The 27816-nt window shown below is 41.2% G+C and overlaps 1 protein-coding gene across 2 annotated transcripts in view; it reads right to left on the bottom strand.

Annotated features, from left to right (window-relative positions):
• Positions 1 to 27816, bottom strand: part of dctd (dCMP deaminase) — an 80394-nt gene that overhangs the window by 23631 nt on the left and 28947 nt on the right. For both annotated transcript variants that reach the window (XM_069900767.1, XM_069900843.1), the window contains exon 4: positions 15300 to 15416. In XM_069900767.1, the coding sequence (XP_069756868.1) occupies positions 15300 to 15416 (117 nt within the window). The remainder of the gene's footprint in view (positions 1 to 15299; positions 15417 to 27816) is intronic.

Genomic DNA, 27816 nt, shown 5'->3' with positions numbered 1-27816 from the left:
AGTGCTTTAATTGAATTCAGTGCAACTGAACTCCAAAGCATATGATGGGCGTAAAACAAAACGACAGAGAAGGGCACAGAAAAACACTGCCATGAGGATTGAAGATCTTGAGATCAATTATTCAAGATGAACAGTTGAATAAAATATCCGACAGACATAGTTGAAGGCATCCAACAATCCCACCCAACCGCCTTTTAATGTCCCTTTTATTCCAGGAAAAAAAATCCTGCAAAGGGTGGAGACCAGCCAGGCATGATGCTTCAGCCATCCAAAGGTGGGCAAGATTGATGAATGCTCATATTGAGCAGCCTGATGTTTTTAAAATAAGCCTTTCAGGAAAAGCTGTAAGTGGTAGAATCAATTCCACACATTTTATGCAAAGTGTGCTTTTCAAGGTAATAATAAGCTACATAAAGGGCCAATTAAAATCTATTTTTATTGTAATTTATATGTAATCTTACAACTACTACATTCGAAAGAAAATATTTAGCTGACAAATGCAGTAATGTTGTGCAAAGCTAATGCACAATTGCTTTTTAAAATTATATTTACTGTTCTTGGCATCTCTCCTCAAGAGACTCCTGTGTAGATCAGAGGCGTAGCAGCAGAGGAGTGAAATCGCTGCTCACTTCACACTCTCCCTGAATACACAGAGGAAAAGCACATATTGCGACTCGTTATTTATTCCGACCACTGATCTTCATTTTACATCTGATGGCTTCTCTGTGTCTTTTCACTTCCCAGACCACAGCTTTCAGTCATAAAATATAGAATAAGCCACACCAACTCCAGTCAACTAAAAAGCTGGAGGGGCAAAAAGTAGCTGCTTGACTTAGAAACAGTTGAGATTACAGCAAAACTATGAAAAGCCCTGGCCACCTGACCTAACTATCCCATCGAAAGCACTTGTTTGTTGTCCGTATCCACATTGAAAAGTTGTCTGAAATATTCTTAGTTATGCCAATCTAGTTAATGCCAATCCCCTATCCTCCTCTTCAACCTTTGATAAAGTGGAATACCAAATCATAGTGTAAATCTTCTCAAATTCCACTCTCCCACACAAATGCACAGATCGTCCTTTCGCTTGTAACCTTGGTCAGCATCTTGTCTCAAACAGTATGAGCTTGGCAATAGTAAATATGTAATTATCATAACAGACAATACAGAGTGATAGGGAAGGAGGAGGGAAGAAAGGGCAGGGGGAGGTGCACAGGGCAACTGTAAAGAGGCCATAGGTAGCCATGGATAGGGCAGGACTGAGAATGCTGCAAATGGATGAGGGGAGGGAGCTTTGTGAATGCCAAGCTAGAGGAAAGGTGACAGAGGGATAACAAAAAGAGCTAGAGGAAAAGTGGGTAAAGGGAAAAAGAAAGAGTGGGGCAGGGGGGGGGGGGGGGGGAGTGAGTGAACAAACCAGAGAAGTTGATGGTTGGAGGGTGTCCAGACAGAATAAGAGGTGTTGTTCTACCAATTTGCAGATCTCCATTAGCAGTGCACGAGACCGTGGACAGACATGTTTTCATGGGAATGGGGGCGGGGAATTAAAAAGGGTAGCCACTGGGAGATCCCAGCTATTGCAGCAGACAGAGCAAAGGTGGTTAATGGAAGATCTTCCACTCTCTTTGATGTACAGGAGGCCACAAAGGATGCAACAAATGGAGATTCACAAGTGAAGTGTTAGTTCGCTTAGAAAGACTGATTAGGGGCCCAAATGGTGGCATGGGAGGAGGTGTAGGTGCAAGTGTAGAATTTCCTCTGGTCACAGGGGTAGATACCAAGGGGGCAATTGGTGGGAAAGGAGGAATGGACGAGGGAGCGATCGCTTCAGAAGGTGGAGAAGGGAGTATATGCTTGATGGTGGGATTATGTTGTAGGTGGAGGAAATTACATAGGATGATATGTTGGATGGGGAGGCTGGTAGGGTGGCAGTTGAAGACAAAGGGAATCCTGTCCTTGTTGCGCCTGGGGGGGCAAGGGGGGGGGGGGGCCAGAGCAGATGTGTGGGAAATAGAGGATATGCTGGTGAGGGCAAGTTGAGGGTAGTAGAGGGGAAGTCATATTTCTTTGAAGGATGACATTACAGATGATCTCACATAGACAGTACAATACACAGGCAAAAAAGAGAAGAGTTCATACAGTTCACTCAGCTCACTGCATCAATCCGTAGGACTGTGGGAAAGAGCAGGAATTGGGACGAAACTGTTCTTCTGGGAGGCAGTATACATGTAAAGAGCTGAACAGCCTCTTGCTGCATTACTATAATTCCATGATTCTGGCTACAACTCCTCCATTGCGCCAGCTAAATGTAGTTTTCTAAAGTCACGGTATCCATGCCTGGCAGAGTGGCAGATTTAAACAACACGGCTGAGCTTGTTAGAAATCTAACTCCATTGTGTAAAAACAAAGTGGGAGATTTAAACAAAAGCAGAAAGCTAGCAGGAGCAGTGTTTAGAAGAACCAAGGAGATAAACACTAAACAAACTGAAGTAAAAACAGCAAGATGCCACAAATCCAAAGAAATCCATCTTGTTAAATCTTAAGTGAGACAGTGCATAAGAAAACATCCTTTGGGGCTAATTAGATGGCCATCACAGTGATCCAGCAGGGACAGCAGTGGTCTCAGAGCTCCCCCATATGCTCCAGTTTCTTCCCACATCCCAAAAACATGCAGATTGGTTGGTTCACTAGTTTCTAAAATGCAAATTGTGTCAGAATCTGGAGGATGTAATAGGAATTTAGGAAAAATACAATAGGATTAGATACTAATGGATGCTTAATTATCAGAATGGTCTTGGTGGACCAAAGGGCCCAGACCTCAGTAAAATGCCTGTGAGATAAATGTACTACTAGAAAGTAGAAAGGACATAAAACAGACTACACAGGAAAGTAATCAATGATGTTATACAACTATCCACCACATATAAATAACAACCAGAGTAATTGGTAATTAATTTAAAGCCATACTAATCCATCAACTACTGTAATTAATACTGTGACAAATGATTCTATTTGCTCTAGAAATAAACAGCAGCTAACGATGAATGAATGAATGGAGGATTATATATAACAGCAGAGGCAGAAAGTTGAAGTTTATTATCAGCAAGACTGTCCGGAATTGCCCTGTACCCCCAGGATTGTTCCACCTCCTTATCTATCCCATCTTCCAGCATTCCGATCATACCTAGGCAATTCATCCAGGCACTTAATTACTGTCTGAGACTCCACTTTCTCTGGCAGTGTATTTCAGATACTCACCGCCTTCTCGGTGAAAGAGTCCCCTCACCCTTCAAATTCACTCCAATTCTTCTACTTCTTACTCAAGATTTACTGGTCTCTGTTGGGGTAGCCTGCAGGAAGTTTTTCCACCTATCACTACCCTTTACTTTTAATACTTCAGCCACGTCCTCATTTAACCTCCTCTGTTCCAGGGTCTCCTCATATCTGAAGCACTCCAACCCTGGCAATATCCTGGTGAATCTCCTCTGCAGCCTTACAATGCTATCACATCCTTCCTACCACATGGTGAACAGAAATGCCTTAAGTACTCCAGCTGAGGTCTGACCAATGTTTTATAAAATTTTATAAAGAATCAAAAATTTTCAATATCATTATGGCACTGTTGGTGTAGCAGTTAGTGCCACGCCTTTACAGCGTCAGTGATTGAGACCAGTTTACCTACCTCGGCTAACTGGTAGGTCAACCAGTTTATCTACCTCAGCTGCACCATTTCATCTGATGCAAGGATCGACAACGAGATAGACAACAGACTCGCCAAGGCAAATAGCGCCTTTGGAAGACTACACAAAAGAATCTGGAAAAACAACCACCTGAAGAAACACACAAAGATCAGTGTGTACAGAGCCATTGTCATACCCACGCTCCTGTTTGGCTCCGAATCATGGGTCCTCTACCGGCATCACCTACGGCTCCAAGAACGCTTCCATCAGCGCTGTCTCCACTCCATTCTCAACATTCATTGGAATGACTTCATCACCAACATCGAAGTACTCGAGCTGGCAGAGTCCGCAAGCATTGAATCCATGCTGCTGAAGACCCAACTGCGCTGGATGGGTCACGTCTCCAGAATGGAGGACCATCGCCTTCCCAAGATCGTGTTATATGGCGAGCTCTCCACTGGCCACCGAGACAGAGGTGCACCAAAGAAGAGGTACAAGGACTGCTTAAAAAAATCTCTTGGTGCCTGCCACATTGACCACCGCCAGTGGGCTGATCTCACCTCCAACTGTGCATCTTGGCGCCTCACAGTTCGGCGGGCAGCAACCTCCTTTGAAGAAGACCGCAGAGCCCACCTCACTGACAAAAGACAAAGGAGGAAAAACCCAACACCCAACCCACCAATTTTCCCTTGCAACTGCTGCAACTGTGCCTGCCTGTCCCGCATCGGACTTGTCAGTCACCAACGAGCCTGCAGCTGACGTGGACATACCCCTCCATAAATCTTGGTCCGTGAAGCCAAGCCAAAGAAAAGAAGAAGATTGAGACCAGGGTTCCAATCCTGCACTGTCGGCAAAGGAATTGGAACATTCTCCTCTTGACTGCAAGGGTTTTCTGGTTTCCTCCCACCGTTCAAAACGAACCAAGGGTATAAGTTAATTGGGTGTAAATTAGGTGGCACAGGCTCATGGGCCAAAATGGTCTGTTACTGTGCTGTATGTCTAAATTTAAATTGGGGGAGCAAATAGCTAATACCAAGATAGAATGCAAAAGAAAACACAAAGCACTGAAGATGGGCAAGCAATGAACAAATTAATTTCATCGCCGATCAGAGTGAGAAGCATCCTTTTGCTCAGAATTGGAAGACTACACAACCTTTGGATAATAAAATGCTACATGTAGAAGGATCGAGAGATCAAGGCCATTGTTACAATATCTTGAGTAGTTGTGAACCAGATTATCAAGGGCATTAAAAGAACTGAACTGGGAGAATCAAATTGAAAAGCAGAGAAATTGAACATACTTGGTTAAACTGTTCAGCACTCTGACCTTTAAATTATTAACAGGATATGCAAACATAAGGAGTAAAAAAAGTGGAGATTTTCCAACAGAGAGGACATATTTAATCAGGACATATTTAATCAGGAAATAGTGAGGCGGTGTTTTTCTTTATAGAAAATAGACTGAGAATGACCTGTTGAAGGTCTTAAAGACTCAAAATTGTAAGGTGGTAGGCAAAGAAAATGGCTCCAGTTGTACAGAAATCAAAACTTTGTACAAAGATTGTTACTAATAAATACAATAGGGAACTCATAAGAAACCTCTTTACCTGGAACACTGAAGATATGGGACACACTGTCACAAGTAATTGTTCAAGCAGGCAGCATTGATGTACTCAAGGAGAAGTTGGTTAAACACATGGGGCAGAAAGTAATAGAAGGATGTGCTAATTGGGCTGGCTGAAGAGAAACCTCCTTCTATGCCTAAGTATAAACAGCAGCACATCCATTTGAGACAAACTCCTTGTTTCTCTGCTGTAGTCTCTATGAAACCATTCAAAGAACTATTCCATGCTCAGATGAGAAGAAATGCTTTCTGACACAAGCCTGAAACTTGTCTCTCATTACCACGTACTGCTTCTCAGAGTCTTGCAGTTGTGATTTATCATGAAATAATTAATGTTCTGAATTAACCATTTCTATTCTTCTTAGTCCCTTCCTTTTTCAACACAGTGCAACACTGTTTTTATTCTTGCACTACCTGTTGTATTATGTCAAGGTCAACTTGCCTGGATTGCAACCAAAAAATATTCACTGGTACACATTAAAATTAGTAGATCGGAAACCTACACTACAGTAAAGGCTCTTTGGCCCAGTCTTGTGCTGACCCAATATCCAAATCTAACAACCTAGGATTTCCCTACTGCATAACCCTCCATTTTATCTCAGTTCTATGTATCTCTCTTAAGATCTTATTGTACCTGTCTCCATCACTGTTGCCAGCAGTGCATTCCAAAGAGCCACCACTCTAAAAACTTACCTTTTACATCTCCCTGTACTTAGTCCCAAGCACCGTAAAACAATGCCCCTTCGTGTTAGCCAATTCAATCCTGGGGGAAACCTCTGGCCATCCATTCAATCAATGTCTCTCATCATCAAAGAGAAGAGAGCAAGTTCACTCAGCCTATCCTCCCAAGACATGCTCTCCAATCTAGGCAGCATCCTTGCAAATCTCCACTGCCCTCTCTCTAATGGCATCACATCCTTCCTGATGAGAGGTAACCAGAACTGAACTTCATGTCGAATCTTAGGTCTTCTACAGCTGCAACATTACATTACAGCTCTTGAACTTGATTCCACGATTAATGAAGGCCAACATACCATACACCTTCTTAACAACACTATCAACCTGTACAGCATTAATTCAATTCTTCTAGCAGAAATCAGAAAACCTATATCTTCTCTTGGAGAAACTAATAGAGTTTGAGCCATTTGATTTCACTGCATAAACTAATCCCATCTTCAGTATCCATATCCACACTATCAGGAAGAAAAACAAGAACTTGGGAAGTAATTCTAATGAACTCATAAGGAACAACTAAAAATATTCCAACCACCAAAATGATCTGACTTTGACAACACAAAACCAAGATTAAAATTAACTATTTTTACACCAGTTGGTTTTGCTTCTACAGCCAAGTAAATGGAAAAACATATAAGGTTTTAACAAAAATATTCATAGAACATTGGTTTTTAGATACAAATTGCACCAACACCAGGACATATGGCTAAACAATCCAAATGTAAGGATAGATGAGTAATCTAATAACCCCTCAGAATCTTTATTTTACATCAGAACCATTGACTTTCTCCAAATGTTAAGAATTCCTTAATACAGCAAGATGAACTAATAACGGTATTCAAATAATAACTGCTGAATTAATGCATACCATCAAGTTCACCAAATCTACTGAGAGAAGATAGCAATGCTTGAGGGATAATGCATTGGGGCCAAGGCAACAAGGAATATCAGCTCATTTTATTTAACATGTGTCACCATATCCTGCCAAGCCTGGCTAGACTGAAGGTCTCAAGAAGCCAGTTAGGCTTTAAGTTTGTTTTTCACACTATAATTGGTACAATGAGAAGGATTTTTGCGCTAGCAGTCTAACAGGTCAATGATAACATTCATCCAATAAACAAGAGCATAATTGCAGTATATTTATAATGCAAAAAGGATCAATTAGTACAAAACAAGGGCAGTATGAGAGCAATTTATAGGGTTCATCAGGGCCTGATGCTACCAGGAAGAAACTGTCCTTAAGCATGTTGGTGCGTATGTGATTTGATACATTTGAGCCTTCTCCCTGTCAGAGGGGGAAGAGTGTGTGGCTGTGGTATTATGGATCCTTCAATGGGAGATGTAGATGGACTCCATGGAGGGAAGGGAAGTTTGCACGATGTTCTGAGCTGCATTCACCACCCTCTGCATCTTCTTCTGGTGTTGAACAGAGCAGCTGCCATACCACACTGGGATGCACTATGTATACTTTCAATGGTGCACATGTAGAGCGGTTGAGAGATGTGCTGAACATCCTTAGTCTTCCAAGAAAGTAGAGGCATTGGTGTGCTTTCTTGATTGTCGCATCAAAATGGTTGGTCCACGTCAGATCATTGGAAATGTTTACTCCAAAGAAGTTGAACCTATCTGCTCTTTTCACTTCAGTATGATTCATGTAGACAGAGGTGGGGTCTTTGTCCCCTCTCCTGTAGTCAATTACCTCTTTAACACAGATGATTAAAGCCACGTATTATCTGTCTTTTGTGCGCTTCACTGAACTGTATGAATCTATCCAAGGCAGATTAGGGAGGGTCTGAACTTATCTGGCCTTAATCCAGCAAGGTAAGTAGTAGGCCTTTTTGAGCCTGCATTAAAGCTCAAGGGGTTTTTAAAAAAAAGGTGAATTTACCTTTTATGGAGATGGCTTTATAATGCGGATCCAGCGTAGCCTTTATGGATAGCAGAGTCGGGAGCAGTCTTCCGGAGCTGAGTGAGTTGGGGCAAGTGGTGCAGTCACTGTGACATCAAGCATACCCGCTGGCAAGTGAAAAACTAATATAGATATTCCCTCCCACCCAAAAGAACAAAAAAACTTTAGCCATCACTCATATGAATATTGATCCTTTAGAGACAAGTCACAGTTGCTATTGGTTTGCATCCGAACACAATGAGTGCTTTAAAATTGGCGCTTGGGTCACAGGCTGACAATGTCATTGCAAAGTCATTCGCCCTCCCCTTTGTAGGTGCTTTCAGTGATATTCATTTTACGGAGGAGGTGCACTCCACCCTTAAGAGTATGCCCCCTTGGCAGATGGAAGCTGTAGCATACTGCAGCAGTCAATCAGCCTTTGGACCTTTTATGGAGCTAAGTCCAATGATGTAAAGACAGAGAAACTCGGGGGGGGGGGTGGCAAGATGGCATAGAGGGCAGACGTGCGATCCAACCCCTCTTCAGCCAGTTTTTTAAGCACCCATCTTTAAAGTTTATCTAAGTGAATAAAAGTTGTATCTTTATTTTTGGGAACATTAGTGGGCCACAATGGTGACTAATGTTAAAAAAACGAAAGGACAATTACAGAAGAAATTACCTTTTAAAAGTGCTGAAGATTTGAGGCCTACCTATCCAGCTGAAGCCATGGAAATGTCATTTGGACCTCCAAGGCACAGAGAACTCCTGCCAGGCTGAGTATTACACCAGCGCTAACCTTGTCTCCACAAGATGGCGCCAGCATGTTGACCAGCTCAGCCGGAGTTGATTCGCATGTACGCAATGTCAGATGCACGGGCGACCTGGTTGAGAGAAGAGTCCTTGAGCCTGGGCTGCCGTCGGGTGAGCTAGGGACACGCAGAATGGAGTCGGAACCTGCCTCTGCACAGTCCCTGGTCTTGCCGGCCATGCGCGGTGCCTCAAGGGTCCGTGAATTACTGGAGCGCATGTGGGCTGTGGGGGTGGGGGCCCCCAAGAGGTGGCGTCCCGACGTGGTCAGGATACCGCCATCGGGTGTGCAGACCCCCAGTCGCACCGGGAAGGGCCCAACAATGTTGGAAGAAGAGGAAGACTTACCTTTAACAAGCAATTCACAGGAACAATTGGAGGTGGAGTCTAGAGAAGGTAGGCCTCAAGATGTGGAACTGGAACTTGGAATGGAGTCTGTACAGACTTGGAAGGTTTGCCTATCATATGGACAATATGTCTAAACAAATGACTCAAGGATTTTTGGATGTGACAACTCAAATATCTAATATGTCTTATCTAATATGTCTGAAGATATATCTACAGTTAAGAGGGATGTTGGTAAATGTATTAAATCAGTGGATACAGTGCAAAAATATTTTTTTTTTAATTGAAACAGCTTTTTCTGAGTGTAAAATTCAAGTTGAATATAATAAGGAAAAAATAGAGAAAGTGGAAGTTTCGTTTGTGGATTGGGGAATCCAGAAGAAAGACTTACTGAAAAAAATTGATTCATTGGAAATTCAAAGTCAGAGAAACAATGTGAAAATTGTGGGTCTCCCAGAAGATATTGAAGGGTCTGATCCAATAAAATTTTTCAAGAGTTGGATTCCCGAGGTGTTGGGTAAAGAGTTTTTTTTTAGGAAGGTTTAGTATTGGAGAGGGCACATAGAGCGTTACAAAAGAAACCGTTACCGGGACAACCAGCACGAGCAGTCTTAGTTTGGTGCCTGAACTATCAAGACAGAGAAATGATATTACGGTCGGTGGGACAGAAGGGACGACAAAGTCAATCTCCAATGATGACCCAAAATAACAAGAGTATATATATATATCTATATATATTTTTTTTTTTATTTTTTTTACACAGATTTGAGTCAAGAAATTATTAGGTGACAACGGGAATTTAATTCGGCTAAAGAAGTACTGTGGCGGAAGGGTTATAAATTTGCTTTTCGATATCCTGCTGTGTTAAAAGTCTTTTATGGTAACTTTCAATCTCAATTTTTTTGAGAATGATCATGATGCATTAATTTTTGCTAATTCATTACCAGATTTACGAGGACATGGAAGAGTTTCACCACCGTCGCCCAAAAAGGCAAAAGGAAATGGAAATGGGCAGAATGTGTTAAAACCTCTTTCTTTCCATTTTTCCCAAAGTCTTATTGACATTGAAGATCCAGAACAATCATTGGGAATGGAGTAATTGGGATGAATATATTTACAGTATTGAATTGTATTAATGTGAATCATGTATTTCTGGTTGGGGGGGGGTTGGATAGCACTGAAATCTTTGAGTCATCTGCCACTAGTGGGGTTTACCACACCCGTTCTTTTAGGGCGTTACTACCTTTGGGTAGTTTTTTTTTGGGGGGGGCATAATTAAATTTTTTTCTATATATATTTTCTTTTTTAAAAAATATTTAGGGGAGGGAGAGTGGTTTTAATTTACTAGAAAGGGAGCGATATTTTGTAGTAAGTGATTATATTGTTAGTTTGTAAGGATGTTTAATTTGAAATTTGCAACTTTTAATGTTCAGGGGTTAAATAACCCGATTAAGCGAAAGCGAGTTTTGGCTTATATCAAGAAAATGAAAATTGATATTGCCTTTTTACAAGAAACACATTTGACTGAAAAAGAACATTTGAAATTGAAGAGAGATTGGGTTGGACGTGTTTTTTTCTTCATTTAATTCTAAGGCAAGGGGTGTAGCAATTTTAATTCACAAGAATTTGTCTTTTGAGCTGCAAACTATGGAAGGGTTTTGAAGGTGAATTGTAAAATTTTTACTGAATCTTGGACTTTGCTTAATGTTTATGCACCTAGCGTGGACGATGAGTGTTTTATTTCGGATGCTTTTTTGTTATTAAATCAAGCTAATGAAAATATTTTGTTGGGGGAGATTTTAATTGTGATTTGGATCCTTTGTTAGATAGATCAGCAAAAAGTATAAAGAAATCAAAGATGACGATACAAATTGGGGCCTTGAAGGATTTAAATTTGGTGTATATTTGGAGAAGGGTTAATCCTACAGAGAAGGATTTTTCTTTTTATTCGTCTCAACTTGATTCATTTTCTAGAATAGATTTTTTTTAAATATTGGTACATTTACAAGGAAGGGATATAAAAATATAAAAGAATATAAAAGTAGGGTTATATCAGATCATTCTTTATTATCTTTTTCTTATGTAAATTCAGAAGTGGTACGTTCATCTTATAGATGGAGATTTTACACAATGTTGTTGAAAAAAACCACAGTTCATTATTTTTGTTAAAGAGCAGATTACTTTTTTTTGTCTGAAAATTTTAATTCAGAAAAAATGTCATTTTGTGTTATGGTTTGCGTTAAAAGCTTATTTAAGAGGACAGATTATTAGTTATACCACTAAAGTTAAGAAGCAGTATACAGCAGAAAGTTTTGAATTAAAAAAACAAATTGATGAATTGGAGAAGGAATTTCAGAAGGAAGTGACAGAAGATTTTTAAAAAAGTGTCTTTGATTAAATTGAAATTGCGTTATAATATGTTGCAGACTTATCAATTTGAATGTTTAATTATCGATCTAAGCAGCTTCATTATGAGTTGGGTGAGAGGGCACATAAGGTACTTGCATGGCAGTTAAAGAAGGAACTGGTTTCATGGACTATTAATGCTGTAAAAAAGAATTCAACAGTTACTTATAAACCTCACGAAATTAATGACCAGTTTTATTCATTTTATAAAAAATTATATATTTCTGAGGGGAAACAGGATAGTGGTTCTATTGATTCTTATTTATCTAAGTTAACTATCAGCATTAGAAGAGGAGGGTGTTATGGATTTGGAAGCTCCATTTACAGAATTAGATATTAAGGTGGCTATGTTGGAAATGCCCAATGGGAAGTCACCAGGTGATGATGGGTTTCGGTGGAATTTTATAAAACTTTTTATGAAGATTTATCTTTGGTGTTTGGGGAGGTATTACAACAAGTGACCAAACAGTATGAGTTACCAGAATCTTGCTCTAGTGCTTTAATTTCTGTAATCCCCAATAAAGATAGAGACCCGTTGAAAGTGTCTTCGTATAGACCTATTTCTTTATTGAATGTTGATTATAAAATAATAGCAAAAGTGTTAGCAAATCGACTTGCTAAATATTTACCTAAATTGATACATGTTGATCAAACAGGTTTTATTAAAAATAGAAATGTTTCAGATAATATTCTTCGATTGATTATTTTGGTCAATGCATATCGACAGCAGCCGATGGTGGTTGAGTTTGACGCGGAAAAAGCCTTTGATAGGGTTGAATTGGATTTTTTATTTAAAGTATTGGAGAAGTTTAAATTTGGCCCTTTTTTTATTGGTTGGGTTAAAGCTTTATATACGAACCCGACTGCTAGAGTGGTGACAAATGGTCAAGTTTCATCAACATTTAAATTGACGCTTTCAACTCGACAAGGTTGTCCATCGTCATCAGCTCTGTTTGCATTGGCTATTGAATCGTTAGCTCAAACAATAAGGCAGAATGAACAGATAAGAGGGATGAGAGTTATGGATGAAGAGTATAAGCTTAATTTATTTGCAGATGATGTTTTGATATAGTTAACAAACCCAGAACAATCATTGCCACAATTATGGGAATGTTTATTACAATATGGAACATTATTTGGATATAAAGTTAACTGGGATAAGAGTGAAATTTTGCCAATCAGAGAAGGAGATTATTCAGAGTATAAAAATATTATAAAACTGAAATGGTCTAATAAAATTAAATATTTAGGAATAATTGTAAATACTGAGTATCAATCTTGATACAAGTTAAATTATGTTCCATTATTAAAAAAAGATTAAAGCAGATTAAGTGGAAAGATCTTCCGTTAACTTTAATTGGTCGAGTTAATTGTATTAAGATGAATATTTTCCTCGTATTCAATATTTATTTCAATCAATACCGTGTTCTCTTTCAAAAAGTTTATTTCAGGATTTAAATAAAGTTATGAGAGAATTTTTATGGAAAGGTAAACTTATTTGGAAATATGCGTTAGGTGGGCTTCAATTACCTCATTTTCAAAATTATTATGAAATTTATTAGTAGATTGATGGATTTGGACCATCCCCCGAGTTGGCCTAAAGTTGAGATGGCCTGTATTTCTGAAGTCGAGGTGTATCAATTTATATTTCAATGGAATGTAAATTTGTTGAGGGAATATGCCGATATTAAAACATCTATTAAAACTGTGGATTAAAAAAAATAAGGTTTTAGGATCAAAAGGTAAATTGCCAATTTTAACTCCATTATATAATAATCACCTTATTTCTTTTTCAATGTTTAATAGTTATTTAAAGAGTTGGGATTCTAAGGGTATAAAAACATTACAGGATTGTTTTGTAGGAGAGCTTCTTTCTTTCAATCAATTGAAAGAACGTTTTGATATTGCTGTAAATTCTTTATTTGCTTATTATCAACTTCGATCTTTGGTGAAAAATATGTATGGTAGAGAGATGATTTTACCTGTATTGACGGAATTTGAGTCTTTGATTTCTTCTATATCAAAAAGGGGTTATATTTCTGTTATGTACCACGTATTACAAGATAATATGGATAAGTCAGAATGGGGAAATTGATTTAGCTTTTGTTTTTTCTGAAGATTATTGGGCAGATTCGTGTCATGATAGTGTTACTAAATTGATGAATGTGCGCTATGGAATGGTTAATTATAAACTTTCTACATCAGTTGCATTTAACCCCAGAGAAATTGAAAAAATATGGTTTTAGTAATTCAGATTCTTGGTTTAGATGTGGTATATGCACTGAAACTTTTTTACATGCTGTTTGGTTTTTTGTGCATGTACAACCATTCTGGGGTGAAATTAAGTTAATTTTGGAAAAATTATATTATTTTAAGTTACCATTAGATCCATCTGTTTTTTTAATGGGTTATATGATTCCTTTAAGGGGATTAGGGTTGGATAAATTTCAAATTGCATTTATATATTTAGCATTGTCTGTAGCTCGAAAATGTGTAGCAAGTACATGGAAAGATAATCTAGTGATTAATATAATGCGATGGCAGAATGAATTGAAAGGTACTGTTATGGAAAAAATTACATGTAATCTACATGACAATTATTCTTTTTTGTTATATTACCATATTTGGAATATATGCATTTAGATATATTTTGATTTATTATATATTTTTAGTTTCTGTTTATATATATTTTTAGCTTTCCTTAAGAGAGCTGGCTGATGGGGTGGGAGGGGGGGGGTGGAGATTTATTTTTTTCCTTTTTTTGTTTTTTTAATTTTTTTTTAAATTACTATATATTCATATAAAATTTTCTTCATGGAATGTATTTTGTATTACTATTAATGATTCTTCCAATAAATAAAGGTTTTTAAAAAAGGTTTTTAAAAAAAGGTTTTTAAAAAAAAGGCCTTTATCCCCTCAATAAAAAGGCCTAGCATCAGAGGTGGAGCGGGGCTGTATTACATGTCCCACCCCTTTTGCCTCAGGAAGCCGGCTTGCTGTATAAAAAGACTCACCAACCCGAGTTTTTTCTGTTCTGTGTGAGCAAGCAAGCCAGCTTCCAGAGATGGTTTGCGTAAACAGCAATAACGCGGCTTTTCAGTGTAAAAAGGGCTAATGATTATCTCCTTCATCTCATTGACATTGAGAGAAATGTTGTTATCTTGGCACAACATCACTAGGTTCTTGCTTATACAAGTTAGGCTAATGAAAGGAACAACCAGCGTTCTCGGGGAAAGGATGGAGGGAAAGATGGGTAGGCCAGGGCCCCTGCTCCCACTATCTGTTGTTCATATAATCAAAAATGCACGTCACAACTTTCATGTTGAAAACATTCCTCTTGGATGCTACCCTCCTCTTTCTTCCTCCCAGCCCTGCATAGAGTCAGCACCTTCAAACAGGGGAGGATAGGAATAAAATGACCCCACTTTGTCCTGATTAACAACATCACTTATGGAGGAGATGGTCACATGCCAGTGCAATCATTTCAACAATAGATTTCTGCATTAATCTTTTGATCATGTTAAGGGACTTCACACCAGAAGACTTCACATTAGTTATGCCCTCTGCTTGGTTCTTATTTGTCAGCCAGCATTTTAGAAGTTTGTTCACTGAAATTAAAAATGTTAAGAATTGTACACTGCAGCAATTAGTTAATGGGAATCTGACAATTGTTCGAGGACAACAACAGATAATTTTTATACAATTGATAGCACGATTCATTTGACAAAAGGTACCAATTTAAAAATATACTTGCTTTGCAACGAGATATTGAGATGAATATAAATGCAGAAAAGTGAATGTGATTTCAAACCTTTACCTGACTGGATGATGAGTTTAGCACATTCATTACAGGGGAACAAGGCCACATACATCGTGCATCCTTTAACATCACCAGCATTCTTGTTCAGTATTGCATTTAATTCTGCATGACAAACTGGGGAAAATGAAAAGGCACAAGAGAATTAAAAATAAGATTCATAAGACAAACAACCCTAATATAATTAATTCTCATGGGGTTTTCTGTTCAGAGGACAGTTTCAATCATAGCCAGATTAAATGACCATTCCCTTGTGTTCTTTCAAAAGAGATGTGTTCACAGCCTTGTCAAGATACCCCACTCAACACACCTTACAACAATTGCACTTTGAACACAGTTACCGTAGAATGCACAAAAAAAAGATAATTTGCAGAAAATTCCAAATGCTAGAAATCCACTTTCGCTGGAAATCCAAACTAACCCCATTTCAACATCCCAAAGGGACCTTTTGATTCCGCAGCTCACTGATCCATTTCTGCAACTCAACCGACCACTTCCCTTTAGCTTTTCATGGAACTGTGAAAGGTGGAACTCCTGCTTCATTATCTCTTCCGCTAGCCAGGAACCCAAAACAGTCAAACAGCAAATCACTTGAATCTCTCACTTAACTCATTTCATGAAATCTGCCATCCTTATCTAAAGTAACTGCAGAGTTCAGAGGCACTCAGGAATGGGCAGCAAGTGGTGGCGCTACTAGTGTCCACATTTACACTTTTACTGATCAACCCTTTTTTAAAAATTATGATAAATCTGATCAGTTATTAAGCCTTTGGACCCCAGCCATTTTTTTAACCTTTTGTAGTGGCCCGCGGCCCACTCCATGGGCCAACACAGCAAACAGTCGACAAACATGACGATCGGGCAGACAGCACACGGGATGAGACACCCGCTCCCATAGGCTCCAGGACAAGCAGTCGAATCGGCTAATCACAGCCAGCGGATCGCAGGGAGTTGAATCTAGGACCATGCATTTAGGACAACCAATCAGCAGCTGACCTCGCTCAAGCCATGCCCAGGTGGGTGACATGGCCAACTGCCAATAAAAGGCAGATCTGCAGCCCAGTAAAGTCAGTGTCGATTACACTCCCTTAGTGTGTGAGTCTTCTTTCTACCTCAAGCTATAACCGCAGCGACCCTGCTACAGTGGTGACTCCAAACGGTGCTTTGGACCCAACAATGGAGGAACAGCCTACAATCAACACCGTAGCATTGAAGTTGCCAGGCTTCTGGACATCACAACCATGGGTGTTGTTCGATCAGGCCGAGGTGCAGTTCGGCATTAGTCGGATCTCCACAGATCTATCAAGACACCGCAGGCCACATCATCGACTTCCTCCAGCAGCCCCTGGAGCAAGGGAAGTATGTGGCCATCAAGAAGCTATTAACCCACACTTTTGGACTCTCAAAGCGCAAGCACATGGCCCGACTGCTGGGCATTTACGGTTTGGGGGACAGGGCCCCTTTATCAACGATGGCCACACCTCTTGTCTGCTGTTCCAGCAGATCTTTCTGGAGCGGCTGCCTGAGAACGTCTGGCTGCTCATCCCAGAGGAAGACTTCAACGACCCCAGTAGGGTGGCCGCCCAAGCAGACACACTATGGGTGAAAAAGAGGGACACCTGCGCTTCACTTGAACAGATGATAGCATTTCATCAGCCATGCCCAGCCAGGAAGCCCGTCGATCGACCACCCCACACGCGAGAAGTACTGTTTCTATCATCAACGGTGGGGAACAGAGGCCTGTCGATGCTACTCCCCCTGCACATTCCAGGGAAACGGCAAGGCCAGTCATCATTGATGACCGACCAATTGCATAGTCTCCTCCACATCTAAGACTCCCTGTTTGGCTGATATTTCTCGGTGGACAGTACAATGTCCTTCCCCACCCCACCCCCGTCCAGCCTGGAAGCCCACAGCAGCAAGGTGGACGAAGAGCTTCGAGCATCAAACTGCTCCAACATTCAGACATTTGCCACCATTACAATTCCCCTCTGCTTTGGGGACGATTCACCTGAAAGTTTACGGTGGTAGTTGTACAACAACCGTTACTGGAAGCTAATTTTCTGAGAGCCAACTTGCTACTGGTGGACATTAAGGGGCGTTGGCTCACAGGCTATACATTACACCTCAAAAGTTAAATAAATGGGACCCAACAGTATCTGATAGATGTTTTCGATGTAAAAAAGAAATGGGAACAACAATTCATGCAATCTGGACATGTGAGAGAGTAGAAAAATTTTGGGAAGATCTAAACCAAATATTAAATAAAATTACAGAAAACAATATACCAAAGAATCCAGAGATCTTCCTCCTAAGTAACATAAAAAACAAAGAATTTGGAATTGATTTGGAGGATGCACAAAAAAGATTTGTTAAGATAGCTCTAGCCGTAGCAAAAAAATGTATTATGTCAACCTGGAAATCGGAAGATAATTTGAAAATACAACAATAGTATATAGAAATGAATAAATGTATTCCATTAGAAAAAATAACATATAGTTTAAGAAATAATATTGAAATATTTGAACAAATATGGGAGCCTTACATGAAACACAATAGCAAAAACCTACCGGGGACATTCACTACCTAAATTAACGAAAGGAGAAGGAAATGAAAAGAATTGACTCAGTGGAATTTCTTGTTTATTTTTATTGAATGACAACATTGTTTTACTGGTTTAATGTATCCTAGATTTTGTACTTTAAATGGACGGGAAGGGGGAGGTAGGGAGGGTGGGATGGGAGGGGGGGGGGGAGGAGAAAATGGCACTGTATATATTTGAAAAGGAAAAAGTATGTATCATGGTTAATGTGGTTTATGGTGTGAAAAATAAAAAAAAATTTTTAAAAAAGGGGCATTTGCTGGTACACACCCGTACATTTCAGACACTCTCACTCAAGGGCACCAAGCTTACTAACCTCCATCTTCACTCGGTGAGTACTGCCGACAATGAATTCGCTTGAGTCTTAGTGGAATCTTTCTCCATTACTACACCCCATTTCAACTCTGAATCCAAACACGGGGTGAGACACCAAATTATTACAGAGGGCCCCTTCCCTCCACGCCAGGGCATGGCATCTTCCCCCCGAGAAGCTCAACCTGGCTAGAGAAGAGCTTCAAAAGATGGAGAAACTCAGCATTGTGCAGCTCTCTGATAGCACATGGTACCAAAGGCAGCTGGAGGTTGGAGGCCGTACGGAGACTACCGGCACTTTAACGAGGCCACACCCCATATCCAGGACTTCACCACTAATCTGCAAGGGGCACAGATATTCTCCAAGGTGGACCTCATCAAGGGTTATCATCAGATCCCAGTTCACCCCAATGACACTCCCAAAACTGCCATCATAACCCCCTTTGGATTGTTCAAATTCTTCCACATGCCATTTGGGCTGAAAAATGCGGCTCAGACTTTCCAAAGGTTGATGAATGCATTTGGCCAGGATCTGCATTTCACCTTCATCTATCTCGATGATATTTTAATAGCCAGCCACACCTGCAACAAGCACGCCACTCACTTAAGACCATTGTTCTCCAGGCTAAGTGAGTTCAGTTTAACCATCAATCCAACCAAGTGCCAGTTTGGCCGAGTGAAAATTTATTTCCTGGGCCATAGTATTGTCCAAAATGGGGCCAGGCCATTACCCAACAAAGTGGACACTATTTGAAGGGTCTGCAAGAGTTTGCAGGTATGGTGATTTTTTTTTTTGATTTTTTAAAAATTATTGCTTCATACCTGCAGCAGCCCTCATCACGAGTTCACTATTTCCCCTAATGGCAGGGCCCAGTAAAGACATTCAATGGGCACAGGAGACGAACAAGGCTTTCCAAGCAACCAAAGATGCCACCCTCCTTGTGCATCCCTGGACAGATGCCCCGACCGCCCTCCGATAGATGCCTCCAGCACAGCGGCCGAGGGTTTACTTGAACAACTGGTTAATGGAGCGTGGCAGCTGCTGGGCTTTTTCAGTAAACATCTCAGGCCACTAGAGCTCTAGTGCCTTTGATAAGGAGCTGTTAGCACTATACCTGGCAATTCAGCATTTCCGTTACTTCCTCGAGGGTAGGAAGTTCAAAATTTATACAGACCACAAACTATTTACCTTTGCTTTCAGCAAGGCATCAGACCTGTGGTCAGCCAGGAAACAGAGGCACCTGTCCGACATATCTGAATTTTCAACAGACATTGAACATATCGCTGGCAAGTCCAATGTGGTAGCCGATGCCCTTTCCCGTCTGGCTATCCAAGCAGTGCACGACCCCATCCCGGATATAAACTACGTGGCCCTGGAAGATGCGCAGCAGGCAGACCCTGACATACCAGCATACTGGACAACACTTCCCGGCTTGCAACTGGAGGACATCCAGATTGCCCCAGATAACCGCATACTGCTCTGCGACACCTTGACTACTATACCGCGCCCCGACATTCCTGTTGCATGGAGGAGGCGAGTTTTCGATTTGGTCCACAATTTGGCTCCCCCTGCTATCAGGACGACAGTTAGAATGGTGGCCAGAGGTATGTATGGCACAGCCTCCATAAAGAGATCACTCAGTAGGCTAAAACATATACTCAGTGCCAGGAATTCAAGGTCCAGACCCACATTAAAGCCCCTCTGCAGACTTCTGAACCAGCATATCGCCGTTTCAGCCACGTGCACATGGATATTGTTGGTCCCTTACCTGTATCCAGGGGTGCATGTTGTCTGTTGACCATGGATGACCAGAAGGCCAGAGGCAGTGCCATTATCTGAAATCTCCACGGAGGCACGTGCACAGGCTTAGTAAATGCCTTAGCAAATGCCTGGGGACTCAACTCTGCCACACCACGGGCTGGCACCTGAAGACAGCTCTGATAGCCCGACTCACCAGACCAAACTGGGCAGATGAACTCCCTTGGGTCCTGCTAGGTATCCGCACCACCCCAGAAGATTTTGAGGCATCCACTGTCGAGTTGGTCTATGGTGCGCCCCTAGTCATCCTGGGCGAATTCATAGCGGCTTCCGAGGACTTGGGGGAGCTCCTGGTGGCTACATTGTCTCAACTGCATGAGTGCTTGGGCTCACTAGCCCCAATTAAGCCCAGAGCTCATGGACATGCTAGCATCTTTGTCCCAAAGTACTTTGCAGGCTGTCACGTTTTCATCCGACGTGGGGCCCACCGGCCACCCCTTCAAATGCCTTATGAAGGGCCATATTGCATCATCAGACACAATGGCTCCACCTGTGTGTTGGATATTGGCAGTCCCAATCACTGGTTCTTGGAGTGGGGGATCGTGTAGCAACCTGCAACCCATTCCACAGGCCAACACAGCAACAGTCATCGAACATGACGATCAGGCAAACAGCACATGGGATGAGACACCCGCTCCCATAGGCAGAGGAATAACAGTTGAATTGGTCAACCACAGCCAGCGGATCACAGGGGGTCCAATCCGGGCCGCACATCTGGATCAACCAATCAGCAGCCGGCCTCGCTCAAGCCACGCCCTGGTGGTGACCATGCTGGCTGCCTATAAAAGATAGAGCTGCAGTCCAATAAACTCAGTGTTGATTACACTCCCTCGGTGTGTGTCTTGTTTCTACCTTGACCCTGCTACACTTTCATCATTTATACTCCGGACTGGGTCCATGGGTAAATTTTACAGTTCTTAGGTACAGTACATACGTAGCTGGGTATAAAACTGGAACACAGAGTATCTGCGCTTGTTGGTAGACCAGGAAAACCAGCACAGTCTAACCTTCAACTGGATGGCATTGACGTAGACTTCTCTGCTTTCCTCACCCACAGAAAAAGAATCTCAGGGTGATATGTGATGTTATGTATGTAATCTGACAATAAATATGAATCTGAAATCTTCCGTTTAAACCCCCTCTTCCCCTGTTGCCTTTCTCCCAGCTCTCCGTCTCTTCCCTTTTCCCTCAGTCTCCTTTCACAGAACTAAAATCAATTCTCACCTCTCCTCTTATCATATCCAATTAATACCTTTTGTTGGCCTGGAATCCTCCCCCAGCCAGACTTTTCTTTAACCTGATGACTTTATGTTCTTTGCTCATACCCTGAAGGGATTCGGCCCGAAACGCTGGTAATATATCTTTATCTCCTATGGATGTTGCAAGACTGGCTGAGTTCCTCCAGTATTTCTGTGTTTTTACTACAATCATGTCTGCAGACTTTTATGTTTCACTTTGTCTCATTTTCCCCAGCTTCACAGCACTAGCCCTCCAAGTCTGAATATCAGCTTCAACACAGACAGGATAATTTTGTCAGCTGCATATCTCCAAAGCCTTCCAAGATTTGTGGACGTAAAGATGTTTTTTTAAATGATATATGGTTTCAAAACAGTTACCTTTTTGTAAATTTAACCACTAATGAAGAGCCAAGAAAAAAAAGTAGCTATCAATCTTCAATGTCATGTCATGTTTTTAATGAAGCTGTTAATGTAAAGACAACTTCATCTTTTTGGATAATGATCCCAAGCGACTTCCAACAAAAACAGCTGCTCTGTCCCTCCCTGTTTATTCTACTATACCAGGTTAAAGATAAGCATGAACCAGCTAAATCTTATCCTACTGCCTGTCATTTAAATAGGAAGCAACTTTACAAATACATGTTGAGTGCAGCCACAGACTGGGAGGTCCGATGGAGGAAAGGCAAATTAAGCTGTGGGGCAGATGCCATCAAATATTTTATTCATTGTTACACTCATACAGATCTTATCCATGCTGAATGTCAAATACATTAGTATATATCTATACTAATCCCATCTTGTAGGAATTGGTTGAGCACTGTACCTTTTAAACCTTGGAGATCCAAGTCCTGTACTCATTTAAATGAATATCATTGCTTCCAATACCCATCCAACCAACTCCGGTTGAAGGAAAACAATCTTCTACCTGCCCTACCAAAATCTATATACTACATAGGTGCCACTCTAAATTCGACATTTCAATTTAAAAATCCAACATAGTAATGGGTCATTCCGGCCCATGAGCCCATACCACCCAATTTTATTCATGTATACCCTCGTGACTTTTGGAACATGGGACGAAACCTGAGCATCCAGAAGAAACTTGTCAGTTATGGGGAGAACATGCAAACTCCTTAAAGACAGCAGTGGATTTGAACCCAGGTTTCTGATGTTCTAATAGAGTTGCACTAACTGCTATGCTACTATGTCACATTGTAGTATTTAGTAGGTTTCAACTTTCCATTCAGTCGATTTCAATCAGGTCATCTCAAACCGCTCCTGTAGTCTTGTAATCAAAATTTTGCACCCCAGTCAACATCCTGATGAATTTCCTGCATTCTCTCCAGTGTGATTCCTCCTCCCTCTACATCTCACTTCAGATGTCAAGTTCAAGACTCAGTAGTGGATCAGCTGCACAAGGAAGAAGGTCAAGAATCCAAGGCCAGAAGCGGGAAGTAGCTTGCTAATTAGAGGAATAGACAAGTGTTTCTACAGCCAGAGGCACAAATCCAGGATAGTGTGTTTCCTTTCTGGTGCCAAGGTTATAAATTTCACAGGGGATTCTAAAAGATGGAGTCAGAAGTCATGTTTCACACAAGTTGTGATTACATAGCTAACTTGAAGTAAGGGAGCATCACATCAGATTACAATCATAGGTAGTCTGCATTAAAGAGTCTGACAAGCAAATCTGATAAACAGGGTGGATATTAAAATATGGAAAAATTATATTCTTCTTTTGAGAGAGGCACGATTGAAAATGGGTAAGACAGATTACACAGTGTTCCAAGGTACAGAATTGGCAGGGAGGTTGGTGGGGAAATAGATCAGAAGGAGACAGCATTGCAACATCAATCATATAGTCTATTTCTGTAGGAAGGAGGGAGGGTTTTCAAATAAAGCCATATGGAAATTTAGAAACAAAAAGGCAGTTGTTCTGCAGGCCTACAAATGGTTAGTGAGAGATAGAGAAACAAGTATGTCAGCAACACAGAGAAGCATATTACAACAGATGACTCAACTTCAATTGCCTCAATAAAGAGAAATGGTATAGCGACTGCTGTGGCAGCACTACCGAGGAAAGAGACATCTACACAGCGTGAGGGTGAACCGAAGAATGACTTTATTGGTTTGAATTCTCCGTGTCTCCGCTCTGTTCTTCTCTGTGCACCCTTTGCATTGCTGCTGGTGTTTCTGGTGGGCTGGACAGAGTGGCAGTGCCGATCACGTAGACTGGTTGCATGTGGAGGGAGCTCTGTTGTGGTGCGCGTTACTGCCTGTCTGCCTCCTTGGCTACGAGGTGCAGGGAGCTGAAATCCATATCCGAAACTGCCGAGGAAACGTGCACTTTCTTGTAGTTTCGAGAGGAATAGGGCTTCGAGCAGGAAACCGTCTGTGAGCCCGTCTGTCAGGGCCATCATCTTGTGCATTAGCTAGGAGGGGTTTCTGTCACCCAGGCCCTGCATGTTGAGGATTCTGATGGCGTGCTCATGCTGGCTGAGCTCTAGGGTGTCCAGGAGGAAACATTAGAACTTACCCTCCATCAGTGGGTTTTCTATGAAGGAGCTTACTTTGGCAGCATCCAGGGCGCTGACGATGTGCCAGAACTTGGTGTCCTCTGAAACAATTCCCCTGATGTGGAACTGGGACACAGCCAGCTGTAGCCAGTTCCTGAGCTGGCTTGCCCAGAACGGTGGGAGATGTACGCCTGGTGTATTGGTCGCAGGCGCTGCAACCGTGGATTCAGCCAGTTGCTCCATTCTCCTGCGATCAATACTGGTTCCAAAACCTTGGAACCATCGGGGTCACCACTGTAGCGACTGCTGCAGAAGCACTACCGAGTAAAGAGATGTCCACACAGCATGAAGGTGAACAAAAGAATTAGTTAATTAGTTTGAATTTGCCGCGTCTTCGCTCTGGCTCACCCAATTCCGGTGATGTACCTGCCAGCTTCCAGAAGTGACGTCATTGCATTACGGTGTCATTCTCCAACCGGCAGGCCACTACATGCAAGAGGAAGGCTCCTTACCCCACTCATGGTACTAAGCGCGGGCTCCTTCTCGGCAGGGAAAGGGAGTCCGCACCATCTTGGACGGGCTGGTGTTGCGATGATTTTCGCTGGTGTTCGTGCAGTTGCTCAGCCTGCTATAATGGAACTTTTATAGTGCCCCAGACCTTATTGAATCTGTACAAGGACAGCCCTACTGGAGAAGCAGGAGACACTAGATGTAATATTAATAGAACTCTAGCTTGGCATTGAGGAAATGTAAGTGGGAGAACCTTTGGAAGAATGGGTATAACTATGGAGTTATGGAGAAAAACCAAGATAGGCAAAATAACAATATCCTAAATTTAGGTGAGGTGGAAGCCAAATTCAACATGAAATTATGAAGAGTATAGATAGAGTAAATGCAAGCAGGCTCTTTCCACTAAGGTTAGGTGACACAGGAAGAAGAGGACAATGGGTTAAGGGTAAAAGATGAAATGTTAAAAGGGAATGTTAGGGGGAGTAGAACGAAGCGACAGTTTGAAGTGGTGAATGGAGCTTAATTCTGACACGCAAAAAAATTTGGATAGGTACGTGGATGGGAGGAATATGGTCTCGGTACAGGTTAATCGGATTAGACAGTTTCATAGTTTGGCACAGACTAGATGGCCCGAAGGGCCTGTTTCTGTGCTGTCATGTTCTATGGAAAAGACAAGATGTATGGTGACAATTTCTTCCGACAATGTCTAGAGGTGACCAAAGGAGGCATTCAAATACAAAATTGGGGCCAATCACATTCCTGTAATAGTGAAGGGCATGGTCACCAAGCCTAAGAGACCCTGGACTGCAAGTCAGAGGGTTGGATAAGTAAATAAACAGTATATAATAGAGAGCAGGCAGGGCCATACAAGATGTACAGGTAGGATATTTAATATAATTTGGAGGGCAGAGGGGGCACAAAATGGCTCTGGCAGGCAATATTAAGAAAAATACAAGATCATCCTACATGGAATTGCACATTTTGGTGCTGGATATTTTGGCGTTCACATTTTGGTGCCCCACTTACCGTCTGCTACTGCCTGAACCCCTGGTGTTGCATTTAATAATTTTTACAACAACTGGGTTGTTTTAAATTAGTATTTTTCATTTTTTAATAATTTTAAATTCAATTAATTATATATTCCACTTATAAGTAATTAAATTTACGATAAATATAATGTTACAGAATAAGTTAACACATGGAATAAAAGATATCTTAAGGAACGAGGTTAAACTGTGGATGTTTAGTTATTAGTTTACATTCTTCTTCTTCAAGAGACCTCAACATTTCACAAAAGACATCTCATTTAAAATGCAAGAGATATGCCTAAGGGTAGACTCCATGTCTGCCATTGATTACAGAACCCATGAAGAGTGCCTGTGCAGATTTCACAAATAGGTGTTAATTGGACTGATGTTGTGGAATTGAAATGGACTATTGTCTTTAAAGAAACAGCATGTTTGAACAGATGTCCAGGCTCAGAAACTGATTAATCTTTTATTGCTAAACTGGTGCCAGCGATCCAAATTTCTGAAATAATCTTTGTGTTCACCTTGAAGTTGTCTATCATAATCCCCACCCAATTTCTTTTCAGGAAGCAAACCTTTTGGGGAAAAAAATTGTTGTCCAGTGTTATTGATGATTGTTGATTATCCACAGTGGGGATTAGAACCTTCGAGTTTCTGGGAGTCCGTATTTCAGAAAAGCTTTCCTGGGCCCAGCATGTGAAGAAGACATACCAATGCCTCCACAACCCAAGGTATGAAGAGAATGGCATGTCACTGAATGTGAAGCCAACCTGCAGTGGAAAGTAAGTATACTGGCAGGATACATCACAGCCTAATTTGGGAATGCAACTGAAGGCTGCTGAAGGTAACAAACAAAAAATAGGGAGAATCCGGTGAGTCTTATGTCAGTGGTGTTGAAGGATAAAGTGTCCAAACGTGCAAATTAGTATTACTGCCCACGCACAGGCCAAATACTGCCCTTCCTATTCACTGCAGTTGAAAGGAATGCAACTCACCGCCCAGCTCTCCATAAAATGTGATACAGCAGTGGCCTCTACTGGTCATAATTAGGCAGCATGCAAGTGTTTCAGAAAGAATCAACTTTCCAAAAAAGAGATGGTTGCAAAAAAAATGATCTTTAGTTTGACTATATTTCTGAATGAGAAGGAGCAAAAAAAAAACACAAGATTAGACTTTGGAAGTTGGGGGTTCTAGTTCTCCTTAGAGCAAAATGGACTGACAGATTTCTGATGCTTAAAAGTTGACCACTGATGTAGTTTTGGTATATTGTTCCCTTTAGTGAATTATTCACTAAATTTATCATAAAATTAAAATCTTAGACAAAATGTGAAAAAACAAATATTCTGGGTAATTGGAATCTGTCCATAAGGGTGTTGGAAAGAAAGCATGGCATTCAAATATGAACCCAGATAGGCACCTGTTTAAAAAAAATCTACATGACTGTGTGCAAAACAAGCAAGAAAATGGGCCCAATAGTAATTCCTCTACTAGGAACTGATATTCATCTAACAGGCCAAATTGTTCCCCGTTTTATAGTTTAGTGAGAAAAGGGTAAAAAAAACTATTTGCATTCAGAATTGGTTTGCCTGCAGAAAGACATTAGTAGTAGATGGAATTTATTCTGCCTGGAGGTCAGTGACTAGTAAAAGTTCCACAGGGATCTGTTTGGGACCCCATCTCTGTCATTTTTATAAATTATCTGGACGAAGTGAAGGTTGGTTGAGTCAGTAAATTTATAGAGATACCAAGGTTGGAGGTGTGGATACACTGTAGAAGGTTCTCATAGGTTACAACAGGATATAGACAGATTGCAGTTGGGCAGGGATGTGGTAGATGGAGTTCAATCCAAGTAAGTGTGAAGTGATGCATTTTGGAAGGTGGACTACATAGTCAATTGCAGGATTCTTCAGAGTGGAAGAACAGAGGGCCCTGAGGGTCTAAATCCAAAGATCTTTCAAGGTTGCTGAGCAGTTAAGTACTGAGGTAATGTTGCAGCTCTATAAAAATCTGGTTAGACCAGTGGTTCTCAACCTTTTCATTTCCACTCACATACCACTTTAAGTATTCCCTATGGAATAATAGAGTTCAGTTCTCATTACAGGACAAAATATGGAAACTTTGAAGAGGGTGAATAGGAAATTTGCCATGATGATGCCTGGATTGGAGAACATGTCTTATGAGGCATGGTTAACAGAGCTAGGGCTTTTCTCTCTGGAGAAAAGAGTAAGACGTGGCTCAATGGAGGTCAAAAGATTATGAGGCACAGATAGGGTGGACAGGCAGCACCTTTACCCTCCCCCCTCCCCCCCAACCAGCAACAGCAGCAAATACCAGAGGACAAATGCACAAGGTGAGGGGAGGAAAGTTCAGGGTAGAAGTCAGGGATAAGTTTTTAATGATCAAAAGAATTGAGATCAGGAAACTTTTTTTAATTTAAAAAAAAGCTACAATCTGTAATGTAAAGAGCTACAGGCAGAGTTTTAACTGCAGGACAA

This window comes from Narcine bancroftii, chromosome 1 (genome assembly GCF_036971445.1).
Source record: "Narcine bancroftii isolate sNarBan1 chromosome 1, sNarBan1.hap1, whole genome shotgun sequence".
NCBI classification, from domain to species: Eukaryota; Metazoa; Chordata; class Chondrichthyes; order Torpediniformes; family Narcinidae; genus Narcine; species Narcine bancroftii.
This window is presented reverse-complemented; position numbering and strand designations above follow the sequence as displayed.